General features: G+C 36.2%; 1 protein-coding gene across 5 annotated transcripts in view; it reads right to left on the reverse strand.

Annotated features, from left to right (window-relative positions):
* SMAP1 (small ArfGAP 1) overlaps positions 1–15425 on the reverse strand; it is a 90379-nt gene that overhangs the window by 55828 nt on the left and 19126 nt on the right. For all 5 annotated transcript variants that reach the window (XM_014870241.2, XM_088162214.1, XM_088162213.1 and 2 more), the window contains exons 2-4: positions 7654–7787; positions 6897–6982; positions 3785–3860 (exon numbers count right to left, since the gene is read on the reverse strand). In XM_014870241.2, coding sequence (XP_014725727.2) covers positions 3785–3860; positions 6897–6982; positions 7654–7787 — 296 coding nt within the window. The remainder of the gene's footprint in view (positions 1–3784; positions 3861–6896; positions 6983–7653; positions 7788–15425) is intronic.

The raw sequence follows: 15425 nt of genomic DNA on the forward strand, positions 1-15425 counted from the left end.
TTAGTTCTAGGATTGCTGCATTCAAAAAACCCCCATGATAAATATAAAAGGATTTGTGTATGCCTCAGAGTACAATTTTAAAGTGGAAGAAAAATATTCCCAGTTTCATGTCTGTACTACCTGAAGGACAGTTTTACCATACAAAATCACCTCTTGCTACTTGACCTATGGCAATTGTCTGTTGTTAACTACAAAAACAATGCAAGCTCCCACTTGCATTTTAGAAGCTTTCAAGAATAAATGAAGTCAAACAGCACAGCATATTGCACAGGAAACTATTCCTGTATCTTAGAGGCACAACTTACAAAGATGCTCTAATTGTTACACTGCTATGTGAAGTTTGATTTATTGGATCCTATGCTCTACTTTACATCATTCATAGCTTATGTATGCCTAAAAATCGAGAATGAGGTCTGGCAGAAAATTAATTCCAGGACAACAGTATTATGCCAAAGATATTTAAAATATGTTTACTTACTAACAGCTATTGCTTCTCCTAAGCTGATTACTCAAAGAACAAAACCAGTTCTTTCCAATAAACAATACCACATCACATGCGTTATCCACAGGACAAACACAAATATATTGTTCCAGGGTATCAGCCTTTCAGGTCTTCCTGTAAATTAGCCACAAGCCTGCACTGAGTCTATGCAAGAAAATGAGAGTAACTATTTACTGATAACTCACTTAAAACAGCTGAGTAAATTGCACCACCCATTTAGTCCTGAACAGTGACACAGAACAAGCATCTCACATTTTTCCAAAAATGACAGATCAGAAAAGTCTGAGATAATATGCATTTTAGTAAATTTAAAAGATTTTTAAAGTCAAGTTGCTTTCAGTCAGCACAGGATTATCCTAATGTATATTTGACTTCTATTTAAATGCATTATTCTATTTAAAATGTAACTAGCCAATAAAATCACAGGTGCTTTTTTTGCCCACAATTTTATCCTTCATCACTTTTCAGTGAACCATGAAAAAATAATTTTTCATATTTGCTATTTTTAGTCTGCATGTTTGATGGCACTACTGGCCTCTGCACTAATATTATTATACAGTGCAGCTCTAAAAATCAAACTTAGTAATACAACAGTCTTCTCAGAAAACAAAAGATCTTCTATATATAAGAATAATAAAATAAGAGATCTGCAGCAAAAGACATTTGTAACTCATTGTAACAAATGAATCCTGACAGTCAAAAACATAACCTTGACATACTCCTGGGCTTCAACACACAGAACACATTCACAGAGATGTACTGGTGGACAAACTTGAAAAGCTTATGAACCCATCAAAATCACACTAGGAGAAATATTGTACTGCATGTTTTAAAATAATCTATTCAAAACAACTTTTATGTTATGGGAAGCTTTTATCACGAGCAACTTGCATTGGTAGATGAAATCTGGGAAAGCCCCTTAAGTTTTCACATGCCACCTCAGTGAAATTACCACATTAAGGAAAGTGACCCTTAGGCATTGCAACCCTCTATCTGCACTTCTCTATCACCTGCTTGTACCTAGAAGGGATTCATTTTACCAAAAGACAATATATGTATGCACCTCTAACTTAAATTAATCCTAATCTAAGCTGAAGGCATTTCCATTTCAAAGGTGATAACAAAAAGTGTACTAAAAAGCTCATGTGTCCCACCAAGAATGCTAATATTGATTAAAAATAGGGTGCAAGGTACTCTTTGCAAAACTAAGTACAGTAAAGCAATTTTCCAGAAAAGCTTGTCATGGTGTAGCACTGACACCCCATGGGAACAGCTCACAAGAAGTGTTTTTTATTCACTATTATTCACCTAAATATTGTATTAGCAAGTGCTTTGATGCTACCAAAACATCTGGTGGGGGCTGAAGGCTACAAGCAAGAAACTCCCCCTTTCTCCACAGCTGCCCCTCAGTTGCCAAGGAATTTCATCCACCTTCTAGCAGAGTAGAAAGAGAGAAGGTGGCTCAGATGTCATTAGGACTGCAAAACAAAAGCTTTAAAAAAGCTGTCACCAACCCCCTGCACAGGGGTGTGGAAACATGCACTCCTTTCTCACTTGCTACTCAAACCCCCCACAGACCCCCATGTGCTGGAAGCATAGGGTAACCTGCCCTCTTCCCTGCCAACAGTTCCCAGCAGCAGAAATGCAGAGTACCAGACAAGCAGAACAGAGGACTAACTTCACCTTTTCTTCTTGTCAGCCCCAGGCCCACAGAAAGACAATCACTGAACACCAGCTGCAGCACGACAGGCACATGTGAGCTGGGCTAGGGCCAGAGAGGATAACCCAGGACAGGCATCACACAAACACTGTAGGTGCTACACTAGTCCAGCTCATTTACTGGCATGTACTTTTAGGATCTGTCATAACTGACTCGAGATTGTCCACCTCAAACCTGATGCCTTGTGGTCTTGAAGAAACACAGGTGACTCTGAATGTGCACAACTCATCTATTGCTAAAATACTGTACAACCAGATTTTGTTCCCAGAAAGATTATGCCATTTGCACTAGTAAATGAAAGAAAAGCCCAAGGAGGAAGAGAGTACTCAAAAGTAACATGTTTCTCTTCAGCTTGTCTGGATTCTATCCTTGCTGCTATGGAAGGCAAGTGATTCATCTTACTCTACAATATGAAAAAGCAAAATCTGATTACTCCTTCAAACATATTAAGGCAGGCGTGAACTGCTACATTAGACACCAAGGCTCTCTTTTTAGAAAGATTTTGAGCATCTTTATAACTTTTTAAAAAAGTATAAAATTATACTGTCTTTCTACTTTCTATTTTGGAATAAAAGAAGGGTAACCAATTTGTAATTTAAACCACAATCGTATTTTCCATCTTAAGAGAAGAAGTTTTCCCCCATTTCAACAGTACTTAATGAAATACCCTTCTGTACTTCCCAGGTTTGCTTTTTTTTTTTTACACTTCTAAAATGAAATCATCATTCAAAGATCCATTTTCTCAAATGGGAAATAAAGCATAAACTCTCATGCTTTAAACCTACACCTGCACTTGTCCCTGTCAAAACTCACTGCCTATTAAGGCAGAGTAGTAAAGATGTGTTAGGCCATATTTAAATAAAGCAGGCACAGAGCTGTGTATGTTTAAGCATAAATATAGCTATATAAAGAAAAATGTATGAGCTAGATGATATATCCCAGAAACAAGTGTATCAAAAAACAAACAAAATCTAATGAGACTCTGAACTTCAGTAAAGGTTCAAATTCTCAAAACTCCTTTGCCAGAGAAGCACTCACCATGCATAGGAACAGTATTTACAGGATTTAACAGCAGGCTCATCATACTGCCCGTGTTTGCTACTACAGTGCACCTCACCACAAGCAACAGTCTGAAATTCAGCAGAAGAAGGGCTCAAAACACCCTAAGATTTCTCATCAAGGTTTACAGAGAATGAGGGAAGACCATGTCACCAGAAAGAATAATCCTGTCTTACCCCTGCAACATGGAAAAAGATAAACAAAAAAATTTCCAACTATACCATAAAAGAACTAGCCACGAGTGAAAAACACAATATAAAAGTTCTTAAACAAGCTACCTGTTGGATCACAATGCTTTGCTGATGTAAATGTAATAGACAACATACATAGAATTTATGGAACCTAGGAACAGTCTTCAAAAGATAGAGGAGAAAGCACTTAACTATGAGTCAAAAGTTTTTCAACTGTAAAAGACATTTTAACGTGCATAATGTTTGCTAACATTTCTCTTACATAGCTTTAAAAAAAAAGTGACAAAATTCTTGGTTAAAGTGTTTACTTACATTGAAGGCATTAACTGCATTTTTATCATAATACTTCTTCTTTTCATACTTATCCCTGATGAAAAATTCCACAGCTCTGGAAATAGCTAGTTTAAGGAAAATATGCATTCATATAAATAGTAACATCAACCTAAAAGCTCATTGGTTATTCAAATTAAAAAACTACACCTGATTCATCTCATTGTGTATTTTTAAAACAGCAGAACAAACCACTCTACACAGAACAGTTACTGCTGCAGTGCCTAAAGTGAGTTTCTTTGTACTATAAAAAATTTATCAGTTTAATCTCTGAAGAAAACAATATAAGAAAGACAGAGCATAAGTAACTCAATGTTCCACAATTAGGACATTTTCACATGGTATTTATAATCTACATAGCTGTTCAAGTATTTTCAGTACTACAATGATACTCATTTATGGTAAATAATGATAGCTTACCATCTTAACTTGGGAAAAAATACTTCCTCTTCATAAAAAAGGTGAAATGTATGTACCTGTTCTCTTATTTGCACGTTATACCATTTACCAAATGCTGATCATAAATACTTCTCCGAGATCACTAAGTCCTCCATGAGAGTCTCCTGTTAAAACAAACATCCCTGTGGAAGGGGAAAAAAAGCCAAAACAGCTAGTGATAAAAAGGTATTGAAACAAAGATGGAAATAGCAGCAAGCATATTGCTGTAGAAAACCAGAACTGACAACTCAGTAGTTCAAATGCACAAAAGGAAAGCCAGTTGTTTTCCTCAATTATTCTCTCAGCTTCATAAAGTAGCTCATCCAAAGCAGTGTGAATACTTTTTAATTTTAGTAAAGCTGACTCTCTAGGATCTGAAGAATAAATTTTAACTACTTTTTCCATCAATGTAATTATTCATTCAAAAACTGATATTGCAACTGTGGAAGCTCAGACTCATTGCCTCAAACTTGCAAAGCAATTTTTCCTCAGTTGATGGAAAGATACCCTTAGCTCCACATACTATGTCATAAGATTAATACTGAATTCAAAGCACTCAGTCCCTTCATTCTGTGCATCAAATGATATTGTCAAAAAACCATAGTTTCAAACTGTATGCAAGTGTCACCTGAAGACAGTTTCATAAGTTACAAAAATCAAAACACTGCCTTCTACCTCTTTCCAAATATATATAAATTGTAAAAGGCATCCTGAGCACTTTGAAGGTACAACTATCTTAGTACTAATAGTGTGAAAAAATTATTCACTGTTTTTGGAAAAAACATTTTTCAACAGGAAACTAAAGCTGCCATAAAAAAAAAAAAAAAAAAAAATCGCAATGATGCTACAAGTTAGCTTCTACACTACAGAATCCCTGCCAAGTACAAGGGAAGAAAAAAAGTGTTTAGAAAAGTCACTCTTGTGATTAAGAAGCAGAAGTGAGGAGGAATCTTTAGCAGGAGATTTTGGGCAGATCCCACATACACAGTTCTCCCGTGTCTCCACTTCACTGCCTTAAAGCTAGAAGTATATTCTAGTGCTACAGGAAGTTAAACACTAATATAGATGAACATACACAAAATTGATCATCACATGCAAAATATTTTCATTGTAAATCCAAAAGAATATTCTGAACAAAAAAAATATTCACAAGCACAACACTGATGACATACTAAGCTGATTTGGTAGCAGTACAACGGGCAAGGAAAAAAGGCAAAACATACATAACACAACAGCTTGTCATGAATGCCAAGTAGGTAACTATCTGCCAAAGCTATGGGAAAATTGAGAAATAAATCAGAAAATGTTGGAATCACCTCTCTTGGCAATACAGTGTTAATAAAGAAAACACAGGGTATGAAATATATTCAGTTGACTAAGTCCACCAGTTAGAAGCTAACAACTATTCAAAACGGTATGTAATTAATTCAAGGCATACAGTGTGAAAAAAAGAATTATTTTGAAAGTCTAAAAATTAAACTTTTTGTCTGATCTGACAAGACAAGCTTAAAGCATTATTACTTCTCCTGCAGTAGCACCAGTGAATTTATGTTAGCTGAAGCAAAAACTAAATATACGTCCTCAAGACTGATTTTTGAGTAAATTTTAGATAAAATATTTTGATCATATGGCTAAAATAAAGTTCTAGAATATTACAGCTGGAATACTGTGGTGCTATCTGGTTCCAGTTACTTTTTTCTTATGAGAACGTATGTTTAATTTAAAAGCTAATAGAATATGAAAAAAGTATCTGCTTTGCTCAAGTGCATTTTACAATGAGGAGTCTAACCCTTCAAAGAAAAAATCTAACATATTGAGAGTAGTATCAAATAAACAGAAGAACCAGAATTACCTTTGTATATAACAAATTTAAATCAAGTTACAAATAAGTCTGTTTATCAGCTCCTGTAGCTGGGGAGACTCAGCTCACTTAAGAGCAGCTGTTTAGGAATTCATTATAATTAAATAGTTACAATAAAATTTGGTGAAGCAAATCTTTCCTTTGGAGTAACTTCACTATATCAAGAAAAAAACCCAGATCTAAATTAATATCATTATATATTATCCTAGTGATTCAGTAAAGGTATTTTGTGAGAAAAGTTATTTATTGCCAGCAGACAGTTTTCCTTCCAACCCTTCTTGTCCAGGTACACAGTGATAATCACACACAAACACACCTGGTGGCCCTCAGAGAGCTTGGGTTTATTTATGTATTTCCATGCTAGTCACCTAGAGAAAGGAATCCATGCTTCACTGGAGTAAGATGCAATGGCTTATTTCACTTTACCATTCAGCTCATTATTTCCTGATCAAATGCTTCTAAACTTCAGATGGCAGTTACTCAAGATAAAGAAAATATTCAAGAGCTCTCCAGTATCACTCTAACTTCCTACATACAGTGAATTTATGAAGTCACCTCTTCTGAAAGCAAAAATAAATGGTGCTTGCCAAATCTCATTACGAAGTAGATTTGCTATGACTGAAGTAATTTAAATCTCTTCTGAACTGTTCTCAACTTCCACTGTCATTTCTTATACAACAATATCAATGAAATAAATAACATAAGCTGACAAATGTAGCAGTTCCTTGAAACAGTCATAACATCTCAATTGCATTAAAAGTCATTTCAATGTGAAAGCCAAAACAAAAAGGATACTGATCTGTTTGAGGTCTTCGGAAGTTCTCTGGCAGATTAGCTTCATAGAGTAGTCTTGCTTTAGTATTTCCCATTTCCTGCATGCACTAGGGAAAAGTGGCAGAAAACAGCTGGTTCATGCCTGTCCATACTTTAAATTCTGATACAGTCAGAACACTACTGGAGTGCTTAAATGACATCACAAGTTTTGAACTTGGTGACTTCCCTGTTGCCATATGTCTTGGGAGATATGACCACAGACTTGATGGACAAAGCTAGCAACACTGATGCTGTCTGCAGTGAAAAATAACCCATCTTGGGAAAGATGAGCTTTGATCTCTCAGGATGGCTCTTCAGACCAGGAAGACAAAGAGTAATAAAATTTGCCTGATGACAGGAAGAGGCTTCAGACTGGAGCATACCTGGAAGACCCAGTGCTTGATACACCAAAAGAACACAACTGGCATCACACAGATATGTGAGTGCTACTATCCTGCCCCTTATGAAAAGGCTTAGAACACTTTTTCTACAGATACAACCAAGAAACAGCCTTCAGAGTCTCTGGGGCAAGGTAAAATACCTCTAAAATGATACAGAAATAAGAGATAGATCAACTTCTGGAGTCAGTTTTATAAACTCAGGTTCACTACAGTACAAGTATGATACATGCTAGTAGGATTGAAAAACATGTAAGCTGGGCATCATGATAAATGCAAATACTTTCAGAAGTACTCCTGACATCCCTTCCAAACTGGAAACATAGTTGAAGATATTTTACCTGTATTTGCTCTGGTGTCCATTGATCCAAGTTGACAGACTTGACCCTTGATATGTGAACCCCAAGATTTCGATGTATTCCAGCACATCTGATGCAGATAAAAACACCGGTGTTCCAAGAAGCCCATCTTGGTCCTAAAACGAACAGAGAAACAAATCAATTATTTTCAAAACTTCACAAACTGTGAAGATTTTCTCTGGCATAATTCTATACCAACAACATGAATGAACAGGCTTGAATAAAGGCTTGCCTCTGCTTCTCTAGAATATCTATCACTTTGTTAACCATTTCCAGTGTTAGCAATTTTATTCACAGATTTCTACTTCTAAATAATGTCACAAAATATTAACTAGTTGGATTTATCTAGAAACTCTTATGTTGTGCCCACCTCCCCACCTCCAGAACAACACAACAAAGTTTAGAAAGTTGGCTTACTAGCAAAAAGATTTTTCTGGCATCTTGAATAATCTTTATGGCTATGCCTCAGATGAAGCATCAACAGAAACCAGTAGAAGTTGCTCCTTTTTCTCAATTTAAAAGCTTCTTAAGACATGCATCTGTACTTAACTTGAAATTAAATGCAGGGCAATCTTATATTAATGCAACAAATACCTCACATAACTCAGAATCTCAGAACAGTAACATGCAAGCTTCTTAGGATATGATTATGCAGAGACTTGCAAAACCAACTGATAAAAATATCCATCTGAGAATGGTGGAAAACTCAGTATGTTCAGTATCCTTCATTTCTGAATTAGCATTCATAGCCAAATGGATTTGCTAACAGAATCAGGTTGATTTATTAACCATCACTGTTTCTCAGCTGTGTTGGCACGTTTAGACAGTTGAAGTATGCTGGCCTGAATTATCACAGTGACACTTAGGATTTTTCATTCATTCTCTAAGTAAACACATATACATAATTTTATTCCAGCCCTGTACATCACCACTGTTAAAAGTACTATTTTGAAGCCCATCTAGGTCTGAGCTCTAAGGAGTTCAAAGATTAAATAATTACCATCAAAAGCAAGGAGGCATATTGAAGAACTGGAAAACATTCCAAGCAGTTATTTTCTGCTTTTGTACAACAGACGTGCACCTAGACCACTCCTGCAACTGCAGTTGTTTGCATTTCAATATCAATATACGTCTGAACACCTTCCTGGGACCTACAAAAGAATTTTACGCTTCCCTCTCCGGATCTTTAGCTTAGGACTGTGCTGATTTGACCTGGCAAACACCCACAGAGTTGCTCACTCACTCTCCTCTCCTACAGGGAGAAAAGAGCAGGTAATTGAGAAGACTTGTAGACTGAGGTAACAGTTTTATTAAGTGAAGCAAAAACTGCACACAAAAGAGGGAAAAAAAGAAAAGAGAGAATTTCTTCATTACTTCCCATGGCCAGGGAGCTGCCCAGGCACTTCCTAGAAAGCTGTGCTTCAGCACCCACAACACTTGTTTTGGACACCACCATAACCAAGATTGTCCTTTCTTCCTTTCCTTGAGCATTTGTTGCTTGAGCACTTTATCACACGGCACAGAATGGCTAATTAGAGTCAAACATCTCAGCTGCATGCCCTGCCCACCCACTACTCAGCCTTTAAACTCTGGGCAGCAGAACAAAAAAAAGAAAAGCCCTGATGGTGTTCAAGCAATAGCCAAAACAAAGAAGCAGGAGAAATCCTTTCAGTTGGACTCCATTCTTTAGAACTGGTATTTGAAAATCCCAAGACATATTCACAGATCCTCACATTTGCTGCAAGAAGCATTACTCTTACTAGTGGAAATACTGCCAATATTTTGGGTAATCACCTTGCTTTTAATTCATCTTGTTCAAGATCACAAAAGTCAGAGCACTTGATGTCCACTGCCTTACCTTTAAGACCATAATCATTAGAATAACTGGCAGTTTTCAAAATAAGTGCTACTATCATAAAATTAGATTTCAGAGGTCAAAAGATCTAGGAATTACTCACCAAAACTAACATATTTTCCCACATGGCAATTTTACATTACAACTACTACTAGCCAGGTAAGAATGATCAGACTGTTTGTACTGTGTCTTAAATATTTCAATAACTAGCAACCTATTGATCTGCCTTTTTATCTCCCCCTATAAAACACTACACACACAAAATACTCACTCTTGCAGAGCAGTAGATACTCACTCTTAGTAGATTTATATTACATGAAGGTCTCACTTAAAATTTATACCACTTTTAGTTTTAGTGCTCCAGGATACAGTTTTGCAGGTCATTTGCCTCAAGCTATTAATCAAGTTTCAGCTAAAATAGTGCACCAGAAGAAACTTTTTTAAAAAAAGACCTTCTTAGCAACTCTACTAAGGCAGCTCAAGTACCTCAGTTTATGCAAAAGAATAATCTAGCCATGACTGTTTAGAAACAGATAAGATAAAGTCTTATGTACCCAACAGCTTCTCCAGTTTTTCCCCCTGAAATATAACCTATGTGTCTTCTCAAAACTGGAGCCAGTTCTGATCAGGTTACTACAGGGATAGAAGGTGTTTAAGTATAGTACCTGTATGCTGTCCAAGTTTTTATCCCTACAGGGTGTTTACACAATCACTATGAACTTTTCACCATGGATGAGTTGGTACAACTACACATCACGTGAGTTTCCTATTCTTCAGGTACTGCCTCAGCTCAGATCCCAGATAGGCAAATTCTACATTAATGAGACAAGACTGGAAGGAGGAACTGACATGACTGAAGTCTAAATAAATTAAGAGGGAGATTATTAACCTTGTAGTTAAAATATTACAGTTGAAACTTTGTTAAGTAAAAGACAACTTCTGAAGTAGACAGTTTTCTCATGGAAAAGAACAGTTTTTTATTTTCCCAAAAGCTCAAATTTCATTAATTTGTACTTATTTTAGAAATAAATCTGGGAAATCAAATATATTTAAGCAACAAAGGAACAAATTAAACAATGAATAACAGGCAAACCTGAGGCCAGACAAAAACATTCATGTGTAACCTTAGAATTTAATTCCAAGTAATGACAATATGCAATATTAAACACTTCAAATGAAAAATGTTTTCATTAATACAAATCAATCATAACCACAGTTAAGCACTAGGCAAGAGAAGTCAGAAAATATTTTCCATGTGTGCATCAAACCAACTGTGCTTGATTTAACCAATCAGTCAACTACAGCCTAGGCTGCAAACCTTGGTGTGAAAAATGTTTAACAGTAATTTAGAGTGATTCAATAAACAATTTACAGTTTTGCCAATTCTGTATGAAGTCAGGATGCTTATTTCTGTATATAGGAAATATTTTGCACTAATAGAAATATTTACAGGTTTCTTTTGGTTGAGTCCTTAAAGACAGTTTCCTTCAGAAGAATTTTCAAGAATAACGTGGTTCAACCACTATAATTTTACTAGGCAATTAAGAAGATGGATATTTGGCTTCAGAAATGAAGACTAGACATCAAGAATCTTGATGACTGCTATTTTAAACACCTTTGATGTCATTAGTAATGCTATCTTATCTACCAAGAACTGCACTATACACTGCAACTTCAGTCAGCCAATAATACTTGCCATGAATTTTTACTAGAAGTGCCAATGTGCACTTCAGCAGCTTGCTGCACCACTCCAGTATAAAAATACACTTGAAGTTACTTTTTCAGTTATCTAAGATACAGATAACTGCTTGAAAATATTTTCAGTCTCTTTCATCCTTTACCGAAGTTAACCTTAAGAAAAAAGCCATAGGACTGAAAATGACCAATATTTATATTAAATTGTACAACTAGAATACTGTTAAGTCCCTGGAACACTGCCCAGCTGAACAAAGGAAAAAAACTTCAGCAACCCTAAGACAGATTGCTGCTTCCAAGATAAGAATCAATACTTTTTTTCTTCACTCAAAACTTTCTTTTCCATATTTCTATACATCATCTACTGGTTAGACCTGAATTCCCATTTCAGTTCTTAGCAGGTGGCTATGAAGGTGTGTGTTGTATTCAAGAGAAATCATGACAAGATTATTTATGAATGCATTAGGTCATGTACAATTTAAGGAATCCTTAAAATAATGAGGTTTTTTTTTTAGGCCCACAAGGTTTATCGCATATATTTAGTCTTACTGACAATTGCAACTCAGCTACCTTCATAAAAAGCAGTGATTCGTTTTGACTGGAAATTTAAACACAGCACAAGTGCAAGTTTCTTATAAGAGCCAAACAGAAAGGTGGATTTGAGCCACCCTATGGCTTCACAAAAGTTAATCTAGAGTCTTGGCTATTCCATGTTAAATGGAAAACACCAAGCAACATTTCCCAATATTGGGCTTGGCTGGGATGGAATTAACTTGCTACATTGCAAGTCCTATGGAGATGTGCTGTGGATTTGTGACCACAACAGTGCTGGTTACAGTAATGCTTTGGTTACAGCTGGACAGTGTTTGCACAGAGTCAAGGATCACTTTCCCATCCCCACTCAGCAGGCAGAGAGTGAGCAACAGGCCAGGAGGGGCATATGACCCCAACTGACCAAAGGGACATCCCAAATATATATTAGAATTCAATCAGGTGTATAGAAACACCACTAACCATTTAAGCAGTCTTTATTAGAGACCATATGGGCTCTAAGAATGAAATATGTAGCCACCAAGAAACAATGTAGCCTGTTACATCTTTAAGTTTTCAGAGGATTTCGATAACTCATGAATTTAAGAAAAAACCTGGAGAGTTTATTTCCAGTTACAGTAGACATCCATGCTAGTATAGTTATTGTATAGAACCAACATTCTCCCTACTCATAGAAATATCTACCGCTACTAAAAAGCCGTGAACATTTCAAAAACCAAATTCAGCTGTTTAAATCTTAAGCAATAAAGAGATAGCCTGAAAGCAATTTACATAATTTTAGATAAAAGTCTTCAGATAAGTTGATTTCAAGCCAATTTTTAAATTGCTGAAAAAGTTATCCAATCTCACATGCCATTCTTCCATTCTAAAGTGCACATCAAAGTGTGAATGTTGTGAAAAAGGCATCATTTTTACATATTCTCTGGTGAGGTGAAAGCTTCTCTCTCAACATATTTCAAAATCTTTCCCACTTTTCCCTCACACTTTTCTTTTTTCAGGATACAATTTTGATGACAGATTTCTCCTTCATATTATTTAAACTGCACTCATACCTCACACGTGCTTAGTGTTTGTGCACATACTCCCAAACACCACTTTCTGTCTCCATTAACTCACTGAGTAAGGACCATGTGTTCTGGTCCACTATTTTAGACAGAAGCTGATTGAAGAAGCCACAATAAAAATTCACACATTGCTGACAAACTCTCCTAATGCACTTCTACATGACAAGACTATTTATTTGTGAGTACAGCTGACATACATCTTTGGGCAAAAATAATGAGGGGAATTGTAATGCTGAAGTCCGTATAGTGCATTTTCAAAGGAAACAAAATACCAATTACATTAGTGTTTCTATGTCCAAGATTTAAGTTTTACTCCAGCTGCTCAAGTTGAGCATCAGCACACGCATAGTACTGCGTCAGATATGAAACAAGGCTTACACAATACAGTTCATTTAAAATGCTGAGGAAAAAGTACTTTTATCAGCATTACCAAATATGTGAAAGCCTCATATACTAACTGTATATGAATCCAAGCAGTCAATACAGTGTGAAACATTGCTTTAGCTCTCCTTTGATTAGTTAAAAAAAAATTTTTAACTGTTTTAAACATCTCAGTCAACACTCCATCCTCTACTCAGCTTCCACCTGCACTAAGAAATTAGCGAAAAATGTTATACTATCAGGCAAGACTAGGCTGGAGTAGGAGAACCTGTCACACAAACATGCTAGGAAAAAAAAAAAAAGGAAAAAGGAAATTAAAAGAAAATCAGGCAGTGGAGACCAGAACAAACTAAAACGATGTAAAAGAAAACAAAAGTATTTGAACATGACATAACTGCGAGACCTCCACAAAGGAGCAAGAATAAGATCACTGCAGATTTGACTATGAAGTTGAATGATGGTTGTTTCCCTTACTACACCAGTGCAGAGTTTTCTTCCCTCCATCAGTCCACCACCACCTGTTCAGCTTACTGTAACTGCAGTTAATACTGAAACACTCATTTGCTCAATACAGGTGCTGACCCCTCTTAGGAAACATCTAAAGTTCTAGAGAGAACAGAGGTCTGAACTGGGGTGAAAAAAGCAAGCATGAAGCCATTCAATTTTACATATGTCAAAAGGAAGACAACCGTTTTATATCTCAGCAAACAATTCTGAATCCTTTACAACACGTGCATAAAACTAGCTTGCCATGAAAGTAGTAAGTTTTGAGACAAAGTTTTAAATGGAGAAAGCTTGTTAAAAATTAGCTTTAAATAAGGCCTGTATGATAGAGGCACATAAACACAGTTAGTTTTCACTTTACATTCTTACAGTTACCAGTTAGAAATTCTACAAGGAGAGAAGCAAATTATTACACATAACAGAGGACTAACTTTGCATCTCTAATACTGTTTGTAGCAAACTTATCTTGGGCAAACATCTTTAAAGACTTCTGACAGACTACAAGTCCTTTTTTCTCTCAACAGCGCCCTGCCTATCCTTTACCCATAAAGCACAATGAAGTTACTTTAATTCTCATTTGTTTCCCCAAATTCCGCTGCTGTTTGACAGACTTGATTTGCCAAAGAACTGGCTCCATCTTGTGGAACAGAGAATTAACTACAAGAAAATCTACACACCCGCCTCATCCTGAGTGGTTGATAGCCAGTTCCCAAAAGCCATCACTTTTGGCCAAAGAAAGCCTCGGTTGTTGCATCAATCCAAGCATACCCATGCAGTGCTCTCTCTCTGCATTACTCCCACACCAAATTCATACTGCTCAAGTGTTTTGCTACTCAAGATTTCAACGAAGTTAGGAAAGAATATCTTTAGAAAACATGTGCAACTTCTCCAAGATGAGATACAAATAAAGACTGCAAACAGGAGACAAGCACCCTTACTAGCAGGTAGAGAGAAAAGAAGGAAAATAAGTAAGCAGCAGTTGAATTTTATGTAATGTAATTCAATACAAGAAGATCAGCGTCAACACAAAATAGTCCCTTCTTTAGTGGCTACTCAGGGAAGAACAAAAGAACAAGGCAGAACTTAAAGAGATTCCTCCAAGTTTCTCTCCTCAAAAGATAATACTCTAGAGATAGCAATTTAATCAAAATAATACTGAAGTGCTCCAAACAAATAATTTACTACCATGCATTTTCAGTCTAATCCTGCTGGTTCAAAGACCATCTCTTACTAATTTAATTGGCAATTGCTTAGTTTTTCATACAAAAGGTAGATCCACCATCTCCATTTCTGGTTCACATCCTGGGCTGGATAGGGAGTTTGAAACAAATCCTTCAAGAAAACAGCACCCACTCACCCCCAACACAAAAAGCTTAATCGCAATGTTAATGTCCCTGAAACAGACTTTGTGAATTAAGCAAATCTTTGAAAGAATAAAAGATCTTGCATAAATATCTTGAAGCAAAGGAAATCATGCAAGAACCACAGTACAAGAATCTTTATTCTATGAAATGTTCTTCAAGGTCCTTGAACCTTAAGTCTTTTGAGACTGCTGATAAAGGGCTATTTACTTATCACTTGATCCACTGAATTATTTTCTGATTAAACAGAACAAATAGCCTGAAGCATGTTCTCATGTCACTCCCCACATTAGGCATAATTCCTTCACAGTAGAAGAGGCTTGCTTGTTTTATCTCCATACC

The sequence above is a fragment of the Sturnus vulgaris genome, chromosome 3, assembly GCF_052056855.1.
Source record: "Sturnus vulgaris isolate bStuVul1 chromosome 3, bStuVul1.hap1, whole genome shotgun sequence".
Classification (NCBI taxonomy): domain Eukaryota; kingdom Metazoa; phylum Chordata; class Aves; order Passeriformes; family Sturnidae; genus Sturnus; species Sturnus vulgaris.